The sequence below is a fragment of the Chanos chanos genome, chromosome 1 (genome assembly GCF_902362185.1).
Source record: "Chanos chanos chromosome 1, fChaCha1.1, whole genome shotgun sequence".
In the NCBI taxonomy this organism is placed as follows: domain Eukaryota; kingdom Metazoa; phylum Chordata; class Actinopteri; order Gonorynchiformes; family Chanidae; genus Chanos; species Chanos chanos.
In genome coordinates this window covers 30191545-30204303 of record NC_044495.1, presented here as the reverse complement: position 1 = coordinate 30204303, position 12759 = coordinate 30191545, and the positions used below count along the sequence as shown (strand labels likewise).

Sequence of the window (12759 nt, the reverse complement as noted above, 5' to 3'; positions counted from 1 at the left end):
TTATTTTAATTTTAATTTTAATTTTTTTTATGCAAAAGGGCACAATACCTGTGCCACTAATGGTGTTATCTGTGTACTTCAGTGTCCTTGTGGCTTAGCAAACATGTGGAAAACAGCGCAACTGAAACTCATATATCATATATAAATACCACATGACAGTATTTTGTCTTTTATTTTTCTTGGTATCTGTTATTTGCTAGAAAATTAAATGAGCCTCAAGATGGCACCTATGTAGATGACGTACTGTTTAATTATATTAAGCCTCAAATTTCTTTTGAAAAAAAAGTATATTAAGCTGTTTGGTAGGTATTACTTTTTTGCCACTGATGAAGGTGTCAGCCAAAACATGGTGCATTTCTGAATAAAGAAGACTAAGGTAAAGTGTGGTCGTGTTTTTTTTTTGTTTGTTTGTTTGGGTTTTTTTTTTGACAGTTGTTCAGTTGGTTTCAGGCCTGGAACCCATAGGCACACTACTATTAATCTGTGGAGCACTCAGAGGCCTGTGCTCACACTCATCACACAAGTATTGCAAATAGATCAGCTCAGCGAAGGAACCACACGGGGACATGAATTAAGTGAGTTACACTGTGTATCCAACTGTGTAACAATGTTCATGTTATTTCGCATAAAGATATTATTTGGAAACATGACACGTCACAAAGAACCATTCACGTCCGGAAAATAATTCAAAATCGCACGCAACACAAAAAAGTTTGCCAGCCCCTGACCTAGAGAGTATGTTCTTATTGTAGAGTGACTGCGCCCCCTGCTTTCTTTTTATAGACATGCCCCTACTATTGCGTGAAAATCCCTGTCTTAAAACAGATCAATCTTTTAAATTCAATATCAAAGAAATTGAATGGTTCACATTATGAATTAGGCAGTTTCTGTGGAAGAAATGAATGAGGAATGGAAACCTGTATTGTTCCCTACACATCTTTCTGGAAAAGGAGAGGCAACAGTAGACAAGGAATTAAATCCATATGAATAATTATGAAGTAAATAAAGTAAACTGCATACATTAGTACTAAACAAATCAGCTGGCTTCGTTTGTTTGTAGTGATCCATTTCTGGGTTAGATTTTGCATGTAGTCTTCCCAAAAACTGACCCATCCAGTTTTGTGTCCTTAGGGGCCCGTAGGACCCATAGTATACTCCTAGGTGAAAGATGAGGACATTTTATTACAATTTACAATTTACAATTTAGCATTTAGCAGGCGCTTTTAGCCAAAGCGACTTACAATCAGTGCATCAGTCGGATTCCTAATACCTCATAAGCATACATCGCTAAAAAGACTGAGCGTCAATTTACTCCTTCGTATTGCGCCCTGGAATTCTTAGACAAACATAGATACAAGACAAGGTTTCTTTTTTTTTTTTTTTTTTTTTTCTTAAAGGAAGGGGGGTTAGGCTTAGGGGGACAGGTGGGTTCTGAAGAGGTGGGTTTTCAGTTTCTTGCGGAAGATGGTGAGGGATTCCAATGCAATTGTTTCTGTGTTATATGAAAGACTTTGAATTAATTAACCATATGATGGCCATCACCACAGAATTGCCAATAATATGGAGCGTATGAATGTGGTGCAGTGGAAATTACACTTGCTGGGTCAGACTTAGAGTACAACTGGTTGGGAGCATACCCTGGTGACTCAGGGTAAATAGAGGGTCTCAAAGAGCATTACTTTCCTGTGGAGATGCTTGTATAGTACCAGGTGGAAAGAAACAGTGGGACACTTTGTATGTCTCAGAGTAAGTGTTTGCTCTTCCACAATGGCATTGGGTCATGCCATACAAGAAAGTGGATACACCCAAATGGGAGAAAGGGGGAAAATTGGAATGCAGTCAGTTGTTAAGCACATCAGTGAAAGACTTGCCATTTTTGGATCCACAAGAACTAGTCTGGGCCAAGAAAAGTATAATGTCATCCGTCAGCTTCAATGGGATCCACCAGGCATCTGCCATACCACATCCATCAGCATATGGTGTGAATTGTCCCTTGAGAGAACAAATTTCAGTGGAGTCATGATCTAGCCTCTTGTTGGCCTGGATCAGGCAAGTCTGTGGCTAATGGGCTCTGGCTCTATCATGAGAATTCACAGTGTGCAGGAATCAAGTAGTCATGGATACACCTAGAGGATTATCTGTGATCCTTTGCACTTCAAACACAAAAAAGCTCTCTACATTTTCTTGGTGAAATGAGGACATCTAGTGCTGTGTTTAAGGCTTACCTGGTCATTTCTCAACAGTCTCTGGCAAATTTGTGCCAAAATTACATGCAAACACGTTCCCAGTATAACATCCGTCATTCTCTTATGACACTGACTCTCTCACTCCTCCTCTTTTAAAATAATATAGGTCTGTTCCTCCTGCAGAACCTATGAATAGAATTAATTAATATCATGCTATCAGCAGGTTAGCAAATATAAAGAATTTTGTAATATTACGAGTTACATGAACAAACTGTATGCAAATGAGCTGTGACTCAACTTGTACATTGGAACTTCTGATTAGTGTGTAAAATAGATCCTTTACGCTGATACTACACCAGAAACAACCTGCAAGCAGAACATTTGTGAACTTTTCCCTCTCCACAATTATACAACAGAGGAGTGATGCAAGACTTCAAACTTTATGAGACCGACTTTTAATTTTCTTTTGTAAGAGAACACGCAGGTAATATTATTGTTTACTCCAAACTCACTGTTACTATCTGAATTCAATGAATTTATGCAGTTATATGAACGGGGTACAATGCTAACATACTGGGATTATAACCAACATTTGCTTATTTATGTTACTTATATTGAAGACGCTATGTGATAAATTACACTCTGCTTGAAAAAGGGTAAGACAGCTTGTACCACACACTGACCTTGTGCCACGTTTTGATTGAAACCCTTGTTCAATATTTTAAAGACCTTGATTTTTCCGTCAAAACCTCACAAATCTATAACAGTATGGTATTTTGACCATGCTCCATATGGTTAGAAATCATTAGCCCTGACATTTCTACTGTTAAACACAGATTTTGTCACGTTTGATTCAGTATAGATAGCATTTACTGCAAGCAAATTCCACACCTACTGATTTAATTGTCCTAGTGTAGGAAACAAAGTAACCTATATGAAGATAAGATAAGATACAAAAGTTAGGTAATCTTTTTTTTTTATTCAGCATACACAGTTGTTTATCTCTGTCTGGACCAATTCAATTTGCAGACTTTGATCTCTTTTCATACAGACCAATTATTTTTTTTTACATTTGAACTGTCTGATGGAAATATTTTACTCTTGGTCAAAATCTCCAATCCTTTAAGCTGTAGTTCTGCTTGATACAGAGAATAATTTTGGCCCGAATTCTCAGGATGAGGAAGGGGACAAAGGATGTCATGATACCAGAATTTTGGTAGTTCTGCTACCAGTGAAATTTCAAAGTTCATGATACCTGAGTCGATACATCTGCAACTGTTGCCAGTGATTCAATACCAAGCATGCCCTTTACTAAAAAACTTTGTATGAATATTAACAAATAAAAACTACAACAGTGGTTCGTAGCCTTCGAGTCTTTAACAGTTAACACTAAACAGCAGCTTTAGACTCCATTATTCAAGTGAACATTATTGTGTTTCCATTCAGAAATATATTATAAAAGATGCAACAGTAATAAATTATGAAAGACTTGACTACTAACAGTAACAGCAACTTTAAAGTGGTGATATGTATCATTCAAGTAGTGAACCAATCATTACTCAAGTATACCAATACTGACATTCAGTGATACCGAAATCCAATCATCCTGTTCACTGCACAGCTTTCCACCTGCAGTACCATGGGCACCACCAGTAATGTCAGTAAAAATACAGACAACATGTAGGCTGGCTTGCAGGTCTGTCACTGGCATATATCCTTCAAGAAGAAAAAAGATATCCTAACTCAACACTGATTTCAAAGTTTAGGAACTGAATGAAACAGACAGCTGTAATTTAAATATTTATATACATTAATTCCAATAGCAAGCAGTGCTCAAAATTGAACTGATATGGTGACACACAGTTATTGTTCGTAAATGTCTGCGTAAAACGCTACATCTTTACATTTTGTTCACAGATACCTAACTGAATGGTAAGGACGTCGTTGACGTTATAACAAGCTACAGTCTAGACATAGGAGAAGACAGAATGTAGTTTAGCTTTTAGCCATCTCAAATGTCATGTGTAACTTTATTTTTGATGAGTATTACAGTTTTTCTGTGCAATTACAGCAGCAGCTCCACTGTGCACCACTTTAACATGCTCACTGGTGTTCCCAAGTTCTTCCTCTGCTTGCAGTCAGTCTGATTTTTGACTTGGCACTAATAGTGTAATATAAATAGTAGTGCCATTATCATCTTCTGAATTTAGGCATCAACTTGGCACCAAACTATTGGTGTTAGTGACATCCCTAAATGGGACCAGATCCATTCTGTGTCCCCCATGTGCCTGGCTCAGATGGTACATGCGCTATCCCCTGATCCGAGCAAACAACCCATAAGTGCGCTCCACCGCTTTATTTGAACATGTCCAAAGCAATGCTCCTTTTTGTTGTGTGGGCACTTCTGTAACTATGTTAGATATGTGTAAGTAACATTCTGTCAAAATTACATGGTGCCTATTCAATTCTTCAGCTGTTTATTTTTCTCTAAACAAATAATCACAAAATACTGTTTCTTGTTATCACAATTTTAGTAAATCTGATTAAAAAAAAAAGAAGAGAAAAGAAAAAGAAAAAAATCTACTACAGGATACGTGGTTCATTCTGCTCCCAGGACACAGCACTAGAGTCTGGCCTGAAGGGAAGCATTTGGTTTGTTGTAAAGGTGTTGGTATAGAAAGTCCAGAATTTTCTTCCAGGAATCTTCCTGTGCATATGCATGTGGTTTGGTCTGTCCTCCCCAAAGCATGATCACTATCAAACAAACAAAAATAAAACAGAGACTTAGGCATTGCTAGACAAATTTTCATTCTCATATTCTCTTTATTCAAATTTGTTTGTCTTAACCTTTCTTTTTAAGTTGCTGTATAATGAAGTTGCTGGAGCGGAAGTGAGGTGAGTAAGGTGGCTCAATCAGGTGACCCGCACCAGGATAGCTTAGGACCGTGAGCAAGTGTTTATTCCCCGCTCTCTCCATCATAGCCTCCATCTAAAGACAAAGGTCAGAGAGTATATTCAGGTTTACAACACATTCTTACTCATCTCACTATGATTAGGTTAGGTAAAGACTAAGATGAACACAGGCCATTATGCTCACATGGAGCTTTCTGAAGAGGAGCATCTGTCATTTCAAAAACGGTTAGTGAACAAATGGGGGAAAGGTAAACTGTATCACAGAATGACAGACTCTCCCCATAATGTGAGACATGAACACTGACACCTCCTGAGACTCAGACATGCTCAGACGAGGGGTTACTTACATCCTGGGCAGACTCTTTTGTAGCCCAGTTCTGATCATCCTCACCAAGGACCAAAAGTACTGGACACTTTATCCTGCCGACCTGTGACATTACAACAGGGTATTGACATACATGCAGTAATATGAAGACACACACGCACACACACACACACACACACACACACACGAAAACCACAACTGCAATGCAGGATACCTCATGCCTCACATACATTTGCCAACATTGCAACATTATATGCAGATATCCATATATACTGATAGGAACACAGACGATTTTGCCACAACACAATACTTTGTATTAGTTTACATAATATAAAAGAACAGGTTAATGCTGGGTGTTGAACTTACATCCACTTTCTTGCCAGGCTCTGTGGGGATTGGTAGGATTAGGCCCCTCCAGATCACATGATTGTTTTCATCCACACGGGCTTTAGGCATATTGCTACAATCAAACGACAGATTTGTATTACCAGGGCCCCACCATAATTCCTTATTATAATAACACACCTACACTTTCAATATACCCAGAATTACAGCACTGCATAAGTACTACCTTAAACCATAATTATGTATTATAACTCCTACAGTTCAAACTCATTATCACATAGTGCCACAAATACATTATAATCGACACTATTTTATAAACATGTTAAACAACCATAAAACAATTCCAGCCCCCGCCCCAATACAAGAATCACAGTATCTGAAATGGAAAAAAAATCACACTTCTACACTTCTAGATCTGCCTCTTTTCCTTTCACTGAGAGTGTGAAGCTTTGAAACACAGAAATGGAAAAGAACTTTATTTTATAAATTCTGTGCGAAGGACTTGACAAAGCTGAGACAGAAGCCTGTCTGAACATAAACAATATCAGACAAACTAACAGTCGACCCTCAAAAATAAAGATAAGTGATATAAACTAGCCGAGTATAAGCACAGTGATAAACTACAGCAATAAATATAATGTAAATAAAGCACAATATCCAAACATTTGTTTTTCATTGCTTTGTTGTTGTTTTTTTACCTGTTGGTAATGTAATGTGTTCTGTGCAGACTAGGAGCAAGTGTAGTAGTAGCAAGGATGTACTCTCCTTTAAGGAAAAGACAGTCCAAGTTCAATACTCACATGCTAAAATCCTGAAAGACTTCAAACAGGGATTTATTGACAAGGTGGACATGGCTTCCACTGATACACACACAACACTGCGGCTGAAACACAAAACATATCAGAGAACATGCTATGCTTGTGAAAGCATCTGTGTACGGATCAAGGGCAGATTGAACAAGGGTTTGTGCATGCAAAACAAGCTTACCTTTATGACTTTAGAGTAGGCTGCCATGGTGAGGGTCACTGATGAGCCAAATGACAGACCTAATAGAGCCAAACTATCTCTCTGCACCTGAGGGTGATTCTGGAGGACCTGATAGGCCGTCTAAAATAAGTTTATAAAGATGCATTTCAGGTACAAAAATCCCAACCAAACAACTGGACTAAATCTTGTTGCCAAGATTTCAAAAATGGTTCAGCTGAACAATAATGTGTAAGACAATGATTGCATTTGACACAAAATTTGTTTTTTATGCAAGAGACCTGTTATTGAGAGAGACCTGATTAGAAATCTATGGAAGGTTAGAGGGGCTACGTTTGTAAACTCAGAATCTTGGTTTGAGAGGTGAACAGTGTGAGGGTCAGATTTGACTGCTGTGTAAATTACCTCAAAATAAGTGGTCTCAACATTTATTTCCCTCCTCTCATCCACAGAGAGATACTCCAGAGCCAAAGACACAAATCCATGTGATGCAAGAAGAGCAGAACGATATTCAACCAAGCCACCACCTCCTCCCCACATGTCTAGTATTCCAGGAAAAGGTCCATGGCCTGAGTAACACACACACACACGCACACACACAGTTAGGGTGCACATGCAAGTGGAGCCACCTAAGTGACCTTACGGGATGTGGATGGAGTACGCCAGAGACAGCTGCAGCAATCTTTTGTGGCAGTGCAGGTAATATTCCTAGTGAGAGACCCCCAATTAACAAACAAAAAGAAAATACATTTGAAAAGTGTACAAATTAAAAACAAAAATAAAGAGACTGTAACCAGTAATACCAGAGGCCAGCCCAGTCATAAATGCTGCATCTATATACTGTGGAGTACTACATAATCTGGAAGATCAGCACCATGCCAAGCCAGTGAAGAAGGTGCATGGGGACAGGCCTCCAATGGAAACACCAAGGAGGCATGGCTGACTGCTCACTGATGAGTGATACCTGCAGCTCATCGAAACCCAGCCGCAGCAGGATAAAAGCAATAGTCTCCAAACACCACCACACCTGCCCCTCCTTGTGCTGGTCCCATTGCCCTAACACCTTTGAAACACTTTTTGTGTGTTTCATGTGTTTCCCTTGGTTTGTGTTTGTGGAATAAAGCATGCCTTCCAGGTCTAAGGGATCATTTAATGACTTACGCACAGGTCTTGGCAACATCAACAGGTTTGTCTGACACACAAAGATGCATAAAAACACAAACAGTGATATTTAAACAAAGAACATGAAGCACAAGATGTCCTGCCGAACACCAAACAAAAATATAATAACAAATCACACATTTTCCGGGACGTGGCTATTGGTTTATTGTCACTGTGAATGATTAATCAATCATAACATTGTCTCCCCCTCCCTCACGAACAACCTATCAGAGTTCAGCGCTGCCACCTCACTGGTCTTTAGTAAAATCAGTCACTCATTCAATTATCCTCTGCATCCGCTCTTTCTCTTTGTGGATTAAGCAATTTTTGCCTGTACATTTTATCCTTTTCTTCTTCCTTGACCTTGTTAGTTTGACGCCACTGGCCTGTTTTGTTTTTTTAAGTTAGGTTCCGTTTTCATGTATCTCACCCCTTTGAACCAGTTTTGTGCTCAGTAATAAAAACCAGTCACTTTGCACAGGTATCCTGTTTCAGGGACAATCTAAAAATTATTAATATTTCTCCTCATAATCCACTGTACCAGTGTATTGACATGGACAAATCACACTGATCAACGCACAACGCACTAATATTCTACAACCTGAACATAGCAGCGGGAGAGGCTCTCTACTTGTCCTCATCATGCTTTGGATATGACTGTCTCTGGCGTTGACCTTCTGTAAGTGTTAATTGTTTTGTTAAGGTAGACATGAGACTCATAAGACAGTTCCAGCTTGTGACATGCACACTTTAAGCTGGACCTTCTAAATAACTCTTAGTTACACTTGTGCACTATATAAATTCCCACCAATTAGGAGCAATCGCCCAATATTACGAAACCTCAATCTGGGACAGACAGCATTTCAAGAGGTGACTGCAGTGAGCTTGTGCCTGGAGGCATGTTTACCTGGAGGGATGAAAAGGGTTCCTCTAATTCCACTCTCTCTTACATCTACCCTCCTCACACCAGGTGCCATGAACCAACGTTCAGTTACAGCTGTTGCTAGGGCGGCAGCTTGGCTAAAGCCGTGGACAATGTGTCCACTGTGCACTGAGATGTGTACCACCATCGGCAAAAGGACATTCATCTTGCGTAACCTGACGAATTAAAATCAGAGACACAGAGAAAAGTCATAATGTCGCACATGAGCCCAAACAACTCCTGGCACCACCCTGTCCTGTGTTATCCCCAAACTCAGGCATGTGGAAAACCTGCATTTGAGCATTGACGTACCTCAGCCCGGGTCGGCTCCCCGGTACTGGTTGCAGGCTCCATAACAGCCCCATGGGTTCCGTTCCTTCATATGTGCCTCCGAGGCTTGCATCCTCTGCCACTGCAAAGACATCAAAAACATTTCAGCTACAGAGATAAACCACTGCTAAAAAAATCTGTACACAAAAGCACTCATCTGCACCTGTCGCAGCCTGGGTCTCTCTCTCCCCTCTGCTGGTCATTTGCATAGTTACTTCCTGGTTTCCTGGTTTGTCCTATCACTAGTTATATCTGGTACATCTGGTTCAGTTAATCTAGTCCTGTTCTGTTTTGTATAAATACTCCTAGAGTTCCCTTGTGTGGAACTGTATTGTCAGTGAGTTACAAATTTCTGTGTTGATGCCATAAATCTGAGTCAAGAGACCTGAAGCCAGTAAGTTCCAAGGAATCTTGTTTGAACTTTTGTCCTAATCAACCAAGCAGTCTGCATATCTGTCCAAAATCTCCTTCAGTGTGTAACAGCATCCTTATCTATAAACTAATCAGTTGTATGAATATGCATCAAATGTATGTTTCCCACGTATTCCAAATTGTTAAACCCATTCATTCTGAAAAAAGTGCACTGAACGCTCAATGAAGGATTGAAAAAAATATTAGAAAATGTCAAAGAAATAGCAGGTAGAGGGTATTTAAACATCTTAAAGTTACTCTGAACTGAGAGCATTTTTAAAGTCATCAATATAAAGAAGACAAGTGGAACTTATGCAAAGCAATAAATGATTAGGTGGTAAACTCAAATTATATTCTAGCCATCTCGATATACTTAAATTTCATCAAAAATATCATCCATCTGACAGTAATCATTGTCACCTGCATACTGTTACTATAATCATAGCTCAGCTGTCATATAGGTCATAGCAGCCTGTGGGGAAATGGTAGTACAGATATGTACCTAGGATGATGACAGTAAAACGGAGACATTCCCATAACCCATTGCTCTAAAGTCTGACTGATCAACTCTGCCTCATGCTGCTGGATGTAGTCCAGCTCTAACTGGCTGAGTGAAAAGTATCCTAGAGTGGAGCCGTAGAACTACAATTCCCAAGACAAGTCTTTCTGACTGGGATCACAGTCCAAAAGTCAAGTGTGTAGATTTGCCAATGTGAGATACATTTTACAGTCAAAGAGGAGTTTCCAATTTATTAAAGCTATCAGCAACTACAGATTATAATTTAAATGTGGAAAAAACAATGGTTTGTGTCTATAAAGACTTACAACTTGTGAATCTGTTCACACCCACAGATCACAGGTGATAAGGAACAGCCCCTACGGTTCATATTTAGAAATAAGGAATTACAGTTTTGTTGATGGGAGATTAAAACTATGTAAACATGTTTACAGCTACAAGATTGTTTGCTTTTGATTCAGAGCCTTTGTGCACAAATTGTTTTGTCCAGGTGTTATCGGCATACACTTGCTTCAAGTCTGACAGACTGCTGTGTCTGCAGGATAAACATTAACATGTATCTAGCGGGCATGACCATTACATGTTCCAAAGTTAATAAACAGCTGCAGATGACTGACTGGTACATGTGCACTTGGACTCACAGACAGCACTGAGTTGATTACTGTGTATCTTGAGACTTGAGCAATTCACATCTGCTGTATTGACCAATTCACACTTTTCTGAGATTTTTTTTTTTAAAGTAGAGCATGTGGTTGCTCTCTCAACACCTAAGGTGTCACATCACAGTCATATTTGGTTTAAATTATCTGGCTAACTGAAAATGTTGCTTGGAGGAAACCCCCACGGCATCACTGGTTTGTGAAGGACAGGATGCTGGACTGCACAAAGTAATTGTCTAAATTAACTTCACCAGTGTAGACCATTTTATGCGAGCCTGTGCTTGCCAAAGATGGTTCATCCCAAGGTCAGTCAAGAGAAAAAAAAAAACTCTTGAAAAATAGGTCTCCAAAACGTGTAAATACAGTTGTAGGTACCGTTTACAGTCCGTCAATCCATGAAGGAAAACTAGATTTTTTGGAGGCAAATTACTGTTGTCAGTTTATTCTCCAGAGGGTGAATTTACTGTGACAACTTATGATTGTGGTAATTAAAAGACCGAGCAGTACGGAATTTGGGTACCAGAAATTTTAAGAATTGTGGAGGTATAATGCATGTCAGTTCACATTGCACGGTTCGCATTGCACGTGTATTGTTGTTGCTAATTTTGAACAGGATACGTAACAAGTGCATAACATGTTTTAAATATCATTAGTAGAAATCCCATTAAATTATCGTTGCACTCACTATTTACAGTTCCATCTTCGTCACTGATGTAGTGTCCAAATGCCTCCCAAAAATCTTTATCCTCTGATTGATGCAGTGAGTGAAGCGTCACCTTCTGTTTCGGCGGCAAGTTTCTCACAGTAATTGTAATTTTTTCGTCCACGAGCGCTCGAGAGGGCTGTACTGATATTAACGGGCTGAGGCTTAGACTCCTGTAAAGAGATCGATTTGAACGGTGCAAATTGATTCTTTTTATATTTCGTATATCAAAATAACGCTACAAATGTATGCATCTGAGCATTATGACAACTGTGGGAAAACATTTCAAAGAACTCAGAAAAAGTAAAATCATTCATAGGCTATATAAATGAAAGAAACAAATCCTCTACCTGTTAGTGATTACCATGCTCGCCATTTGCAGGTTAAGTGGTGTTCTGGTGGACTTCTGCCACTTGTGTAGTGTTGAATTTTCTGTTTGGAAGGAATGATACAAGTGCTGCAGACCGTACGACGTTAAAGAAGGTCGAAACTCTTGACAGAGTGCTCGCACTGCTCATTTGTAGGTCTGAGAGAAACTCGATTATGGGTCTATATTGAATTCAGCATCATGAGGAAAAGCTGTCACCTTTCGAAATTACGAATGATCCTCTATTTATACGACTTTCCCGATAACGAGTATCGTTCAACTCTGCCCCAGTTCACAACGTCATCTAACTCAGGACTGCGGGGACAACATAATAAAGACGAAAACAGCAATGTACACCAGGCCAAGATGGCGCTGTAGAACAGGTCTGTTCACTTAAACCTGGGAAAACTTTGGCTACGGTCGAATAGTAAAAAAAATTACAAAAAAAAAAAGTTACTTCCTCTGTCCTTTCCTAACCACTCTTCCTTGATCTCGGTGGAAAACGTCATAAGGACGTAGGAAAAGACAACTGCGGTGGGAATCCGACTGCATTTACACTAAAACACGTAGTTATGCGACGGCGACTGTTATTGACGTTAGTCTGCAGTGGTGAAGCTACTATGTTCCGAGGACAACTAAAAGCGCATCTTGAAGTGCCTACAGACTGTGAGATATCAGCAATCTTATAAGTTAATTGCGAGCCACACTGTGCGACATGGATCTAATGAATTGGGCACGACATCAAGTTTGATGCGTGTCGACTGTGCGATATACACAGGTTCTGAATGCTAAGACAATACAAGAATAAAACGTCATGAGCGCTAGTGGACGTAGCGTTAGTAGTTGGTTGGTTTGTAGACGAAGGTCGTAGCAGCAGTCACATTATGAAATGGTCATCCCAAATTTCTGACACTGTCGCAAGACCGTGACAACGGA

At 39.5% G+C, this 12759-nt stretch overlaps 1 protein-coding gene across 1 annotated transcript; it reads right to left on the bottom strand.

The window, feature by feature from the left end:
* Positions 1-4038: 4038 nt before the first annotated feature.
* On the bottom strand, positions 4039-12288 carry LOC115810650 (peroxisomal succinyl-coenzyme A thioesterase-like). Its single transcript, XM_030772632.1, has 11 exons — positions 11807-12288; positions 11439-11629; positions 9149-9248; positions 8822-9012; positions 7159-7322; positions 6757-6876; positions 6570-6652; positions 5791-5884; positions 5447-5527; positions 5034-5175; positions 4039-4940 (listed from the first exon to the last, which is right to left on the bottom strand). The coding sequence occupies exons 1-11, from the start codon at positions 11830-11832 to the stop codon at positions 4810-4812; spliced, it is 1323 nt and encodes a 440-aa protein (XP_030628492.1). The 5' UTR covers positions 11833-12288; the 3' UTR covers positions 4039-4809.
* Between the last annotated feature and the right edge of the window lie 471 nt (positions 12289-12759).